Source organism: Emydura macquarii, unplaced genomic scaffold (assembly GCF_026122565.2).
Source record: "Emydura macquarii macquarii isolate MOO-44397 ecotype Brisbane River unplaced genomic scaffold, CSIRO-AGI_Emac_v2 contig_1343, whole genome shotgun sequence".
Taxonomy (NCBI): domain Eukaryota; kingdom Metazoa; phylum Chordata; order Testudines; family Chelidae; genus Emydura; species Emydura macquarii.
The window spans coordinates 8,089-23,741 of record NW_027131480.1 but is presented as its reverse complement, the minus strand read 5'-3'; the positions used below and the strand labels follow the sequence as shown (position 1 = coordinate 23,741).

At 48.5% G+C, this 15,653-nt stretch overlaps 1 protein-coding gene across 1 annotated transcript in view; it reads right to left on the bottom strand.

Moving 5' to 3' along the window:
- The window catches only part of LOC137154942 (antigen WC1.1-like), a 41,312-nt gene extending 33,283 nt beyond the window's left edge, over positions 1-8,029 (bottom strand). The window contains exon 1 of the mRNA XM_067550786.1: positions 8,026-8,029. Within this exon, the coding sequence (XP_067406887.1) occupies positions 8,026-8,029 (4 nt within the window). The remainder of the gene's footprint in view (positions 1-8,025) is intronic.
- Between the last annotated feature and the right edge of the window lie 7,624 nt (positions 8,030-15,653).

Here is a 15,653-nt window from a genome sequence, read left to right as displayed (position 1 = left end):
GCTTCCAGTGAGACACTGTGGCTAAAAGGGCTAATGCAATCCCTTGGATATACAAACAGGTGAATCAGAAGTAGGAATAGTGAGGTTATACTACCTCTGAGTTTGGCACTGGTGTGATTGCTGCTGGAGTGATGTGTCCAGTTCTGCTGTCCACAGTTCAATAATGATGTTGATAAATTGGAGAAGATTTAAAGAAGAGCCATAAGAATGACTAAAGGATTGGAAAACATGCCTTTGAGTGACAGACAAAAGGAGCTCAATCTATTTAGCTTACCAAGTAGAATGTTATGAGATAAATTAATCACAATCTACAAGATTGAACAAATATTTGCTCTTCAATCTAACAGACAATGATATAATATGATCCAATGGCTGGAAATTAAAGTTAGACAAATTCATTCTTGAAGTACAGTGCACATTTTGAACACAGAACCATTCACACAACTTACCAAGACATGAAGTGGCTCTAAACAAAAGTAGAAAGCTGTGTATAGGGTTTCTACTTGATAACATACCTATTTATGTCATGCTCCCTGTTGGCATATCCTCCCTTGGTGAGATACATCCATTTTCATGCTCCTCTCCCTGTATTGCCTTGGTGTACAAGACTGCTGCCTGGCATGTAGACTATGGGAATTGTGATGTATTTGCCTTGGGGCAATATGGATAACTGGCCATACAGGGTTTGTGTAGTGCAGAGTGGGAAAGCCACAGAGGGGCTGTGCAGACAAGACAGGTGGGAGAGAGGGAAAGGAGCAAAACAGCTTAGTTGATTATTGATTGGTAAAGTTGGTCTTTTAACATCCTACTTGTCAGGAGGGAGAAAGAGTCATTTTGCAGGCCAATACATGTGAATGTTGCCCTAGCACAGACTCTGGGCAACTATACAGTGGCTGTGGCCTGGGAGAAGAGCTCAGAAACTGCCAAAGGCCAAACTTGGGATGCAGTTTGTGACAAAGATCCAAAATGAAGGACACAAAAATAACCTCTGGGAAATTATTCTTTATTCCTGATGTAAATGATTTTAAATAATAAATATGAGTGGACACTCAACTTACGTGTCTCATCAGTCGCTTTGGAACCACGAATTGCATGTCTCAAAATGAGGTACACTGGAGTGGGATCTATATCCGAGTGAGGTTCCTCAGACAGGTAGGTTTCCACTCCTCATTTATTGAATATTTGCCTTTTAAATGCTTGTGCCTAATTCCCAGACAGCCAGTTGAGTTCCTTTGTAACCTCTGGATATCTCCATGTTCCCCAAGCCGCAGTGACCAGCCCACAAATTCAGGATTTACAATCCCAGAGTTAATGCCACAGAGACAAGAACAGACCCAGCGGGAATGGGGGTGTGGCTGCCAGGCTCCTGCTTTTGGCTCCACCCATCATGGAAATGAGCTCCTGTCTGAACTTGTGCATTTCTGGTATAAAAACGCTGGAGAATAAGGATGGTGCAGCTCAGCCACTTACAAGGGGATCATCAGAGACACTGCGGCTGCAGGGCTCACTTTACACGGGAAACCCAGCATCAAGCCCAGAGTGAGACCCTTGGACCTGCTGTATCACTGCACCTGTGCACCACAGGCAGGGTCACAGCTGCTGTTGCTGGGCTGGCGAGACACTGGGCTGTTGTACCCTGGCATACACCAGCACAGCTCTGCTAATGGGGCCGTCCACCCTCACCCCCAACAACTGCCCCGGCTGCAGCCCAGAGGATGGTGCAACCTGCTCATCTCCAGTTTGCCCGGGGAGCTCAGGAAAGACTGGTCAGCTCCACTCTGACCTCAGTGCAGGGCACGATCCAGCTCAGAGCCACCGGGATTGTCACACACTTTGAGTTCAGTCCCTTTTCTTTCGTCTTACCTGAACAGATCACTCCGACGTCATACGCATGATCACAGTTGAATTTACCCAATCCGGGATGATTGCAGTCCCAGAGAGCAGACTCGTCACCACTACACTCAACTCGAAACAGCCAAGTCTTTCCAGTTCCTTTTCCAAAATGAGCTCTGTTAAGGGCACTCAGAGCAGAGCCACATCCCAGCTGCTTACAAACCACCACAGCACCTTCCATGTTCCAGTTACTACCACACGCCGTCCCCCACTGATCCTGGTATTTAACCTCCACTCTCCCGGCACAGCGTGTTCCTCCATTCACCAGCCTCAGCTCAATTGCACCTTTGAACAGACAGAGAGCAGAGTTACAGAGAGCACAGAGCCATGGCTGTTAATAATCTCTCAGGCCTGGACAGTATTTCTGAGGGGACCTGGGGTTTACTCCCTGCTCCAGCAGTCAGGCCTGTCACTGGGGAAGAAGCACAAGGTATTCAGAGCAGCAGTTCCCTGACAGGCTCCTTCCCCTCCCTCAGCAGCCCACTTCCCATCCTTTGATCCTTCTCCCCACCAACTCCCTGGAAAACATGCCCCACATCCTATTGAAGACCAGCTCCTTCCAGCATGTGCAACCACCTGTAAAGGAGAACCAGCCATATCTTCTTAGTCCTCCTCCCACCCCCACAAAGTGCTGCTGCCCCCTCAGTGCCCACCGAGCTCATCTTCCTTCTCACCTCAGCTCCCCTCTCCCCCAGACCCTGATCCACTAGCTTCAGATCTGTAAATGTGTCCCATCAGGGGTTACAGAGAGGGGTGTCACCTGCACCACACACTGTTGTCCTTTGGATTTTCCCCTTGTATGCACCTGACCTCTGAACTCTGCCAGACTGCTCCATGGGGGAGGACACTCCTCTCCCTGCCTGTGGCCTGAGACTGAGTCGGGGTGGGGTGGGCTAGACTTCAGAAACTCCTCTCCCCTAAGGGCTGAGTGACTCCTGTCTCTTGAGCACAAAGGGCAGGAAATTACCCCAACAACAGATTTTCTTAAAACAAGATTGATTAGAGACACAGAAAATCAGAGTAAAGAAACAGTTTTGGTAAGAAATAAAAGAAAAGAAACAGTTTTGGTAAGAAATCCCATGTTAACCTTTAGCAAAGCCCAGTGACTTTGGCTCCTCTCACACTTGTCCCTTACACAAGGATTATTCTCCCTCAGTACCCCTGGGAAGTTCCTCCACCCTCCTGTCTGCAAGTCAAGCATTTCCAAGGTTACTTTGATCTCCACTTCCTTAGACTCTCCTCCCAGTCACCTGTGATTTGCATAGCCATTGCTATCTGATGGCGAAAACCACTCCCTGTCACACACCAAGGTGCAAAACCAACAGGTGGGGCTGGAGTTGTGGTCAGGAGGCAAGCCAGTGGTCACAGCCAGGAGGCAGGAATGAGGAGTTCAGAGGCAGGCAGGGACTAAGGCTGCAGCAGAGCAGACAGGGGTTGGAGTAAGGATGGAATAGGAAGGAGGTCTGGCACAGCTGCAGGTATGGGACGTATTAAGCAGTCACTGAGCTGCTCTTGCTACAGGGTTTAAATGGTGATCTGTTGGCTCTTCTAACCAATCCGGGAGCACACAGTTACTAAGTGAGGGCTTATTGGATGCAGCCCAGCTCATAGTGAGGGTAGGCAACCAAGCCTGGAGGTAGCTGAACCCCTCTACCCAGAGCACAGTGACTATTATGGGGAGTATAGGAGCTCTGGACTTACCTCAATGTCCCTCTTGTTGAGGAGATTGATTCTCTCACCCTGAGTCAGGTTAATTAAGTTGGTGTCTCTTCTGACCCTTCCCCTCTCTATGGGAATGCATGTATCAGACTTGGGAAAAAAATACTTATTTGAATTTATTTAAATATTTTTCTGTGGTGCTTCATATCATCCCCTTTGCAAGCCCAGACATAATGAGAGACTTACTGGGGTTTTTTGAATGTGAAACCAAGAAGAAGAAGAAGGGATAGAAACTTTGTTATGGAGCTGAGAACTCTGGCATACAGGTGTAACTTTGGAGACCTGCATGATTCCTTAATCAGGGACAGAATCATTTTTGAGATATATGATTCCAGTTTACAGGAAAAACAACGAGAGTCCTGTAGCACCTTAAAGACTAACACATTTCTGCGGGCATAAGCTTTCGTGGGCTGCAACCCACTTCATCAGATGCATGAAGTGGAAATCACAGATAGGATAGGAACCTGAAGCAAATACTCACCAGCAACCATACACCATACAACAAGAACACTAATCCAGGAACCTATCCCTGCAACAAACCCCGTTGCCAACTCTGCCCGCACATCGACTCTAGCGACAGCATCACAGGTCCGAACCACATCAGTCACACCATAAGGAGCTCATTAACCTGCACATCTACTAATGTAATATATGCCATCATGTGCCAGCAATCCCCCTCTGCCATGTACATTGGCCAAACCGGACTGTCACTACGCAAAAGAATAAATGGACACAAATCAGACATAAAAAATGGTAACATCCATAAGCCAGTAGGAGAGCACTTCAATCTCCCAGGACACTCTGTAGCTGACTTGAAAGTTGCCATACTTCTACAAAAAACTTCAGCAAGAAACTGCAGAGCTGGAACTCATATGCAAACTTGACACAATCAGACTGGGTCTGAATAGGGACTTGAAATGGTTATCTCATTACAAGAAGAAATTGTCACTGTTCACACATTCTCACCCTCTAATCAACGGTTGTGAACAGGCCTCATCTACTCTAACTGAACTGACTTTGTTAGCACTTGCCCTCCCCATTGTTGTTTCTTACCCTTGGATGTATATATATATATATATACCTCCTATCTGTGATTTCCAGAAACACTCAGGGGCAGGGGGACAAGGCTGGGGTGGGGAGTTCTGGGGACTGCTTGGGGGCTGGGCATGAGGCGGGTGTGGGGGACTCCGCGTAACACTGGGGGTGGGGGACATGAGGCTGGGAGGGTCTTGTGCGGGGTGGTGCAGTGCTGCGCTTTGTGGCCCGGCATATACAGATTCTGCGTAACCCAGCAGGGAACTTACCAGCTGGGTTGCCTGGTAGTGCCTGATGCCCAGGAGTTGCAGCTTCATGGCCAGGCCATCCCTGCCATCTCCACGGAAACCGGAGAAGAGATTGATTTAGGGCCCTGAGAGTGCTGCCCTCTGATTGGGCTGCAGAGAGAGCACGTGACACCCCATTGCTCCCTGATTGGACAGTCAGGGCATAGCAGAGATGCATTGGCCAGTCTCCAGCGCACTCCTGGTGGAGGGCAGGCCATGGGCCTTCGGCTACCCAGGAGGGAGCATGGAGATATCCCCCCTGAATGTTGCCATGTCAGCCATTTGGTCATGGGTCAGCCATGAACGCTCCAATTCCCTGATTAATGTTCTTCCAACATTCATTAATATTTAGCTTTCATATTGATGCTGTAATAAAGATGCAGATGCTCAACCAAATCAGAGAAAAATACCACAGCTCCTGGACACAAATCTCTGATGCGGCCCACACAACATATGAGGTGTACACCAGGAAAAAGACCAAGATCATTTCTGCCCATGTGAATCACCACAATGTCTGATAGATCACAATCTCTTTTGTCAATGGTTAGATGCTGCAAAGCGGGCAAACTTGATGCCATCACAGACCATCTCTCTCAACCCAATCAGCCTCTAGCCAGCAATCCCCATGTTGTGGTGTACTCTCTGCTCTCCTACAAACTTCTATAAATTTGTGATCCAGGAATTACCTAGAAACCACATGCTGGAAATCCGAGCAATGCATTTATTTCTTTTCCCTAAGCAGTCAAAGTACTCTGTTGCTGTTAAATCTCCATGCCATATATATTTGGAAATATCACATTAATCAACCCCAAGATAAGGAGGCAGCCACTTGCTTCCTTCCCTCCTCCCAGGATCTAGTAAAATACAAATATTCTCAAACAACCAATCCAAGACTTGCCTACCACTTCTCCCTATTTCCCACCCCCAACACAGCCCACAACCTCTCTTCCACTCACTCTGCCTGTCCCACCACTCCTTCACACAAACACACAAAGGAAACTGGCTCATAGCTGAGTCACTTTAGCTCTTACGTGCTTGAATTTTAAAGCCCTTCAGCATTTTATGTTTTCAGTGTGTTAATCTGCTCGGGATTCTTACTACACAGGCTTTTCTAGGGTACTCTGTACAATAAGGGTAAGCATCCCCAATAACATTCATCTATATTAGGTCGATGCTATCTGATGCAGGATTGTGTTTAGACAGATATGGCCAGATTCTGACATCCTTCCTCATACTGAGCAGCACCTACCTCCACACATGGTCCCATTGAACTCAGTGCGGCTATTCATGGAGGAAGGGACTACCCACCATCAGTGAGGGAGTCAAAATCTGGCTCACATGTAGATGGTAATTTGTAGATTTGGAAAGTACCCTTACTGAGGGAGGGTGGCAGAGAACTCAGGAGCTTTTCTAAGCTGCTATTTCATTCAAGTTCATACACATAGAATCACAGAATCTTAGAAGATTAGGGATGGAAGGACTTCAGAAGGTCATCTAATCCAACCCCCTGCTCCAAGCAGGATCAACACCAACTAAATCATCCCAGCAAGGGTTTTGTGAAGACGGGCCTTAAAAACCTCTAAGGACGGAAACTCCACCACCTGCCTAGGTAACCATTCCAGTGCTTCACCAACCTCCAAGTGAAAAAGTTTTTCCTAATATCCCAGCTAGACCTTCCCACTGCAACTTGAGACCATTGCTTCTTGTTCTGCAATCTGCCACCACTGAGAACAGCCTAGCTCCATCCTCCCTGGAACCCTACTTCAGGTAGTTGAAGGCCAGTATCAAATCCCTCCTCATTCTTCTCTTCTGAAGACTAAACAAGCCCAGTTCCCCCAGCCTCTCCTCATACATCATTTGATCTAGCCCCCTAATCATTTTTGTTGCCCTCCGCTGGACTCTCTCCAATTTGATCACATCCCTCCTGTAGTGGGGGACCCAAAAGTAGATATAATAGTACAAATGTGACATCACCAGTGCCACCTGCTCATGATCTGTTGGAGTATGAACTTTTAACTAGACACAAGTGTGATGATGATTGTAGACCTGGCTTCATCACTGGAAACCACAGCTGCCTCCTTTCTCTGTAGGGTAAAAAAGACGCCCATTATAGCTAAAGGGAGTCACTCCAACTCTGTGGGGAGAATAGGGCCCCATGATTTCTGATGAAGCATTGCCCATGCCATATCAGCCTGCTTACCCAGGAATCCCAGTGGCATTCTCTGCTGTATCCCTCTTATAAGTCAGTTTTATCATGAGATCAAACTCCAACTAATTGAATTTGAATTTCCTGGGCAGTTCAGATACAAACCCCACATTAGCTGCTCCATAAAATAATCTTGCTCTGGAATTCCCAGCAACTACACTCCCAGTCACTGAGACGTTGCTGCACTATCTGAGATCTGTATATACCAGCTGTGATACCACAGTTTGCCTCTGGCAAAATATTTGAGGTTTCTAAAATCTGACTTTCATCTTCAGCTTCACCCGTTCATACTTCAGCTACAGAAAAGCAGCATCACAGACTGCAGCAACTCACAGAAACAAGCTGCTACTGGACAGTTCAATGTCCTAACAAGTGGATCATTCAAATCCTGATGAAGTTGGCTTGGCATGTTGGAAATGCACAGAGCAGCAGTGTTATTTTAAATTGTATGGACCATATATCTGGAATTATTCACAGCTTCCATACACAGGCACGGAGCTGGACAGGAAGATGAGGCTGGAAATCACAGTACTGAAACCCACTTTGCTTTTCTTGTGCTTAGTTTGTTTCTCAGGAATTTCTAAGCACTGAAGCCATTAGTTCACTAAAACCAATGGTGCACTCACAGCGCTACAAGAATGGGGTATTTTATAAAGTACACACAGTCTGGGACTGGATCAAATCTATGATTATTTTAAATATATAAACCTCGTCCCTCAGAATTATCTACAGGAGATAATCAGAAACACAAATTTACTTCAACTCAATTGCCTTCCTGTCCTTTGTTTCATTGACTTCAGAATTAAAACTCCATTTCTAGTGGATTCAGAACCCTCCTCCTAGTTCTTTTCTACCCAGTTAAAGTGCAATAAAGCAGGCACTTACCCATAGTGTCCTGAAGAAAGAGGAGTAACCAAAGCAGCTGAGTGAAGAGATGTCCCTTCATGGCCAGCCGGACTTGTTGTTCTCTCCTGCCACTGAACTGAGATACTCTGCCAGGGCTTCTCTGTGTCTGACAAGTGACAACAAAGCGGTGGAAGGGAAATATATAGATTCAGAGGCTGGCACCAGCTGCCAGAAGGAACCAATGGAAACAACATTCACCTTTTTAGACATTATCAGAGGGTTTATCTAAAACTTCACGCAGCTAAAACACCCAATACAATTCTAAAGCTCTGGTTGTGACCATATATGAGGGACGAGTCCGCTTCTGATGTCACGTTTCCTTCAGTCTCAGATCATCATGTAACCGCCCTCCTTGGCGTAGGGCAGAACAGTATGAAAAATGATTCTGTCTTATTAGAAAAATAAATGTGGAGCCTTGAATGCTCCTCATTTGATTAACTAATTAAGAAAACAAACGTGTAAAAAATAAACCTCTAAAATTGAACCCCACAAAGCTGTGTAGCCAACTGTAGCCATGCCACTAAAACCACACCGCTAGGATGTTACCACTGGGGTCAGCTGTATCTGAACGAAGGCAACCTTTGCTCCTTCTGTTGTACCTAGAGTGCTCAAGTCTTCCTGAACTGAGTGGGAACGGCAGTGGTACATTGGTGAGAGGAGTATGTCATGGAACTTCCTTCTTCAGATGTGACCATCAGTGGCAGCAGAGTCTCAGAGGCTTTGTTGTTCACCCTGTTAGAGCTTGTTCTTAATCCTTGCTGATTGACTATCACTGATACCACAGTGTAGTTAGCAACCCACTGCAGGATTCTCCATCCAGGCCAGTGTTAGGGCTGCCTTGTGTAGTAACTACACAGCACAGGCTACGATAGTTATCCTGGGAGCTAGAGAGAACCCCAGGGTCCTGTCCATTTCCATCCAGCTGAATTGAGAATCTCCCTTACAGTCAGCACAGTTGAATCCCATCTCTTCTGTACTGCGAAGAGCAGCATGCTGACTATGTGACATGAACTTCCCGGAAGACAGCAGCAAGTTAACCAGAAAAACAACATAGCCAGCGTAGTGGGGGAGAGGGGAAATCAAAGGTAAAATCCAGCCTGAAGGAGCCGTGTGTAGGTGTGTGTCAGAACAGGCCTAACCCAGAGGAGTTTAGCATGGAATTTTAAATCAGCCCAGCACAGCAGTTGTGGTGCCAAACAGAAAGGTGGCCTTGTAGGAAACAGCTCAAACACAGGCAACTCTCACACTTTGCCACCCCCACTTCATGAAGGCCAAACTGCTACAGGGTGAGCTCCCTGGCAATGAACAACAGGCTCTTTCCCCAGCCAAACTCCAGCCTGGTGAGTGCCAAGAACCCTGAGTCAGCACAGGAAGTTCGCCCATCCGTCCAGAGAGCAGTAAAGGCTGGGAACCATGAAGCAACTACACCAGCTCTGCCTTAAATACAGTCCTCATCAATGGCTCACCGTGAAAGAGCCAGTACAGCTCACTGCAGCCCCTGGCCCTGAGTAAACACAACACAGGTCAGAGAATTGAAGAACTGGCTGATAATTGAAGAAGGGGGCTGGCAATGGACACAGCTTGCTAGAAAGTTCAGAACTTGCACGCATGGGGCCCTGGCACCGACAGTGGGATCCACACGGACAGGACGTGCCAAAGAACCACAGATACTACAAGGTAAGTGACCGTTCTTTCTTGTGTGCGAGGCGGAGCTGCTGTGTGAGGGCTCTGGCCTCTATAAGTGTCTGTTGGGGTTTTAAACAAACATTCTCTCCTCATTCATACAAACACGCCCGATGTCACCGTATTTACTGTTGTCACTGGGGCTCTCCTTGTTGTTCAATCCACGTCTGATCCTTGGTGGGATCCTCTGGATCCTTCACATAAAAGAGACACTCAGAACCAGGAGCCGGATTTTCAAATTCCTGCTCGGGACAGGGCAATCTGTCCCCTTCGGGGAGGTGTGGTGCAGGGTCAGCCAACCCTGTTTCAATCCGGCACACTTCAAGAGATCAAATAGCATGAGTCAGTTCCCCCACAATCACAAACTTGATCCAAAAAAACACGAGTAAAAATGAAAAACGAGACTTTGTTGGGTTTTTGGTATGTTTTTTGACTGTTGCACTGCCGCTGCCCATGCCCAGTGTGTGAGAGACAGTTACTGTTACCATCTCCCAAATTTCTTGGGAAAGGTGATTTTGGCTTCTGCTCCAGGAGCTCTCACCCCCACATCTGCCCGTTCCCTGCCCAGCAAAAAATTCTGCCCCCAACCTCCAAATCAATCCTGTCCCTCCAGTCCTTGCACCAGTTCTGCTCCCCTCACCCCGTCAGTTCTGGTCCCCCTCAGTCCCTGGGGCTCTTTACCCATCACCCAAGTCTGGGGCCTACAGCAGGGTCCCCCCTCCACCTTCAAGGATGAGGGGGCAACTCCAAGGGCTCTTCACCAGCCTCTGCCTCTACCTAGGGTGGTGCTGTGGGTGGGGGGAGGAGAGAAGCAGGTGACTCCCCTCCGTTGCTCGCCGTAGGGGAGGAGGGAGTGGATCTGTCCCGAGCTGAGAGGCACAGTCCTCCTTCTCCCTCCTGTGAGAAGTCCTCCCTGCAGCAGCTACGAGGGGCTGTTCTGCCCCAGGAGGCAGGCAAGTGGGGCAGGCAGCCAGCCAGAGGGCTCAAATTTACTAAGGGGTTGGAGCTTCTCACATTATCACCAGGCTGGGCCCCACTCCCACCGAAATCCCATGACTGGGTGCAGCTCACCCGAGATGTCAGTTCTTTGATAGCTGCTCCAAGGCCGCCCCTTTCAGAACAGGTGTCCTAGGTCCTGCAGTTGCCCGAGCAGGACACGGGCCACACTGGGAATGGGGGTGACCATGTCACATGGCTAATTCCACAAGCAAGGAGGAAACAGCCAGGTGGGACTGTTGCCCAGTCAGTGGGGAGTAGGGGCTGGAAAGCCCTGGGGCAGGTCTCAGAGCCCAGTGTCTGGAGAGGGCCCAACAGAGTTCCTTTCCTGAGGGGAGCTGGGGCAGGAGCCGGAGGAGGGGATGGCAAGTGAGTCTGTGCTGGGAGATGAGACAACAGGACCAGAAGTCTGGGCGTGAGCGGTAGCTGTGGAACCCTGAGAAAGGGGCCACATGGGTTGGTGAAGCCCTGCCCCCTGTGTAGCTGGGAAGGGCTGAAGGGAGAAGCTATGGGAGCACTGCTGTGGGGGTGAAGAAGGGAATACATTTCTGTACTATAAGTGCCCAATGCAGGGGACCTTAACTGTCCCCTATGGGGTGTGAGCACTTTATGGAACTGACAGAGGGGTAATTGAGGCAGGGTGGTAGCACTGCCCTGCCATGGGGTCCTGTACTGGACTGCACATTGTGATACGACTGATCTTGGGTCAGAAGTGTGGGGAGAAGTCCTGAAACCTCCTACAGCACACTGCCAGAACGCACAAAATATCCATAGGGTCCTGCTAATGAGCTCTCGTGAATGGCACTGAGTCTAGAATGTACCTTAAATCAGAAAGTGTATTGGACTTTGCCACCATATAGAGAATGCGTGTGGGGAGGGGGAGGTTGATATGATTTTTTCTTCTGTCCCTGTGACTAGTGTGACAGGGCCAGACCTAATCGCTATAGGAGAGTAGTGGAGGGGATATATATTAGCCCCAGGATCTACATATCCGCGTTCTCTGGGTGATTCAGCTGGGGTTACTCCAAGTCAATTAGGCCAGCTGAGGCCAATTAAGGAGCTTGCCCCAGCAGTTAAAAGCCTCCCTGTCAGGCAGATAGGGGCAGCTGGAAAGGAGTTGAGAGGAGGAGCACAGCGGAGCTGCTATAGACCTTAGAGTGATTATTGTTGCTACCACAACATGAAAGATACTGGAGTTAAGGAGAAGCCTGTCCGGGCAGGGCCAATGGTCATAGGCACAGAGGCCTGAAGGAGGACCCAGTTGCTCAGACAACTGAGCGAAGGAATAGAGGTGGGGTGACCTCACCCAAATAGGTGCAGTGGCTGAGAGAGAGAGGAGAGAAAAAGAAAAAAAAAAAAAAAAAAGGAGAGGGGAGTTTTTCTTTATCTCCTTCTGCCATAATGGAAGACGTGGCCACCCAGCAAGAATCGGTGCAGCTCCAGCAAGAGACCAACAAGTTGCTGATCAACCAGGATTGAGCCCTCTTGTGAGAGGTGGTGGCCCCGTTGAAGACCCTGACCTACCAGACTCTGGGGCCTGATGGGATGCGAACACTACAGGCCACCAATTATTTGCAAGAGATGACTGCCGAGGATGACGTGGAGGCGTACCTCCTTATCTTTGAGAGGATAGCTGCACGTGAGGCTTGGCTCCAGGCCTAGTGGGCTGGTATCCTTGGCCCCTTTTTGCATGGAGAAGCCCAAAAAGCCTACTATGACCTACCCGCAGTAGCTTCAGCTGATTATCACCAATTGAAAATGGAGATCCTGTCTCGATCAGGCGTAACAGTGGCTGTGCGGGCCCAAAGGTACTACGACTGGAGGTACCAGGAAGGCAAGGCCCTGAGGTCGCAGCTGTTTGATCTCACCCACCTCACACAGAAGTGGCTGCAGCTGGAGATTCACCGGCCAGAGAAAGTCCTAGAAACTCTCGTTATCGACCGGTATATGAGGGGGTTACCACCAGACCTCCGTGCTTGGGTAGGTCAGAATGACCCCTCTTCCTATGATGAATTGGTTGCCATAGTAGAAAGACGGGTAATGGTCAGGGGCCTTTCCTGACCAGCCAGAGAGGACTTACCCCGGGTCAAAGACCAACCCCAGTTCCTGGGGTCCGGAGGACCGAGAGCCCGGGGAAGACCAGGTGGGAAGATGAGGGGAAACGGAGAGCCCACTGGAGGCTACTAAGGGATGGGTCCACTCAGGCAAGGAGAACAGGGGCAGACCCCCTAGCTCAAAGGACAAAGCAGTACCTTGAGCTCCCTACCAGTGCTATGCATGTGGAGAGTGGGGGCACATAGCAGCCCAATGTGGAGGAGCCCATGCACTGTAACCTGGGAAAGTGGGCAGACTCCTGCAGCCTAATCCACCTTCTGGGGGTAGCACTAACCCTACATAGATATACAAGGCCCGTAAAGCTAAATGGAATTGAGACCCTGGCATTGGTGGACTCCGGGAGCGCCATCACGCTCATTTCAGGGAAATTTGTGAAGCGTAGCCAACTGACACAGGTCAAGCACACAGGAGTAACTTGGGTCCATGGGGTGGTTAGCTATTACCCGACCATCCCAGTAAATATCGAGATTCAGGAAGGTGTCACAAGGGTGATAGCGGGGGTGGTTCCCCTGCTCCTGTATCCCATCCTCATAGGAAGAGATTTCCTGGGGTTTGGAACCCTACTTCCCCCGGAGGGCTTGGGCGAAGGGGAGGACCCTGAAACTACTGGGCTAGCTCCGCTCGATAGACATCCCCCGATATTCTCCAAGATAGCCCAGGATCTATTCCCAACCCCTGGGAGGGGCCGAAAGACCAGGGCTGAAAGGAGGGCAGCTAAGGCTCTGGCTACCAGGATTTTGACCTAGGGCTTAAAGCCCGCAGTTAGAGAAGCTGCCCAGGAGAGGAAGGACCTAAAGTAGGCCCCGAGCCAGGTCTCCCCAGCCCAGAGGAAGGGGTGGAGCTGGGCCTACCTGAGTTTGGAAAGGTAATCCCGGTACGAGAGAACTTCAGCTGAGATCAGGCCGAGGACCCAAGATATGACAATGCCCGAGCAGAAGTGGCAGAGAAGGATGGAGTGCCTGTAGAGGGAAAAACTTGGTGTCCGGGGCCGTATTTTATGATGAAGGGGGACTTGCTGTATCGGGTCACGGAGGTGAACACAGAGACGGTGCCTCAGCTCTTGGTGCTCTGGGAGCACCAAAGGGCCGTGCTGAACTTGGCCCACAGCCACCTCTTTGGAGGACACTTAGGCATAGAAAAAACCCTGGCCCGGACCCTGAGGAGGTTCTTTTGGCCAGGAGTACATGAAGAGGTTCGGTGCTATTGTGTGAGCTGCCCCGAGTGCCCGCTACATAGCCCCCAGCCCACTTAAGGGCCCCTTTAGTGCCCCTCCCCATCATCAAAATCCTGTTTGAATGGATTGCCATGGATTTAGTGGGTCCCTTGGAAAAAACGACTCAGGGGCACCAACACACACTCGTCGTCCTCAGCTATGCTAACAGGTATCCAGAAGGCATTCCCTGCTGCTCTGGTGGACGTGTTGGGATCTGTGTTTCAGGAAAAGACCAATAAGCTTATTTATGCATCCCCTGTGGGAGATGTTTGTCCCAGCCTCAAGATATGCAAATCTGTCAGACTGTACCTCACTAATTAAGTATTCTGGTAACCATAGGTCTAGCTTTCGAAACTTTCTGTTTTTCCTTGACGCATGATTATCTAGTAACACCTTCGCACTAACCATTAGGCCCCACTCCTCTCCTGAAGCCAGGCAAGAACCCAGGTGTCCAGGCTGTCAGCCCTTGCGTTCTAACCACTAGCCCCACTCCTCTTCCGAAGCCAAGAGAGAATGGAGAGAATCCGGGCTCCCAGCACGGATCATTTACCATCTTTTTATAGCTGATGTACATAGTCTCTGAAAAGTATTTAACTGAGATCCTGTCTACATGCATAAATTCCACCTAAACCAATGTAATTAAATAGATGCAATACCCTCGTTTTACCAACTTAAACTAAATTAATATAAGACACTCAAACAAGTGAAACCAATGTCTTACATTCTTGAGATCAGCGTTTTAGTTCTCAATGACTGCTTCATCAAACAACAGTTTACTTTTACAGGTGGCAGTACAATGTTAGTCTTGTTTCATTCTAGGTGATGTGTCTGTCTTCCTTTAGGAACAGAGTTTCCCCTATACTGAGCCCAAAAACTTTTTTTTAACTAAAGCATATTGGTATAGAGATATATAGCCCATTCAAAAATAGACAAGCAGGGAAAAAAGGGAGGGGGTATCACTTTGTACATCAAGAATGTATACACTTGTTCTGAGAACCAGGAGGAGAGAGGCAAACCAAGTGCATCTTTCTAGTTGACGATAAAAGGGGCAAAAACAGGGCAGATGTCATGGTAAGGTTCTACAACAGACCACAAAATGAGGAGGAGGAGATGGATGAGGTATTTCTACAGCAAATAGAAAAAACATTCAAAACACAAGACCTGCTAGTAATGGGAGACTTTGTTACCCAGACATATGTTGAAAAAGTAATAAAGACAAAACACAAAATGTCCAATAAGTTCTTGCAATGTGTTGGGGATAACTTCATGTTTCAGAATGTGGAGGAAGTAACGGAGGGGGAGCAGCCATATTACACTTGATTTTGACTAACAGGGAGGAATTGGTTGCAAATCCGAAGGTGGAAGGCAACATGAGTGAAAGTGATTAGTAAATGATAACTTTCATGATTCTAAGGAACAGAAGGAGTGAGAGCAGCAGAGTAAGGACAATGGACTTCCAAAAAAACAAACTTTAACAGACTCAGTGAACTGATAGATAACGTCCCATGGGAAGAAAATGTAAGGGAAAAAGGAACTGAGGGGAGCTGAAAGGTTTTCGAAGGGACAATATTAAAGGCACAACTGTGAACTATCCCAATGC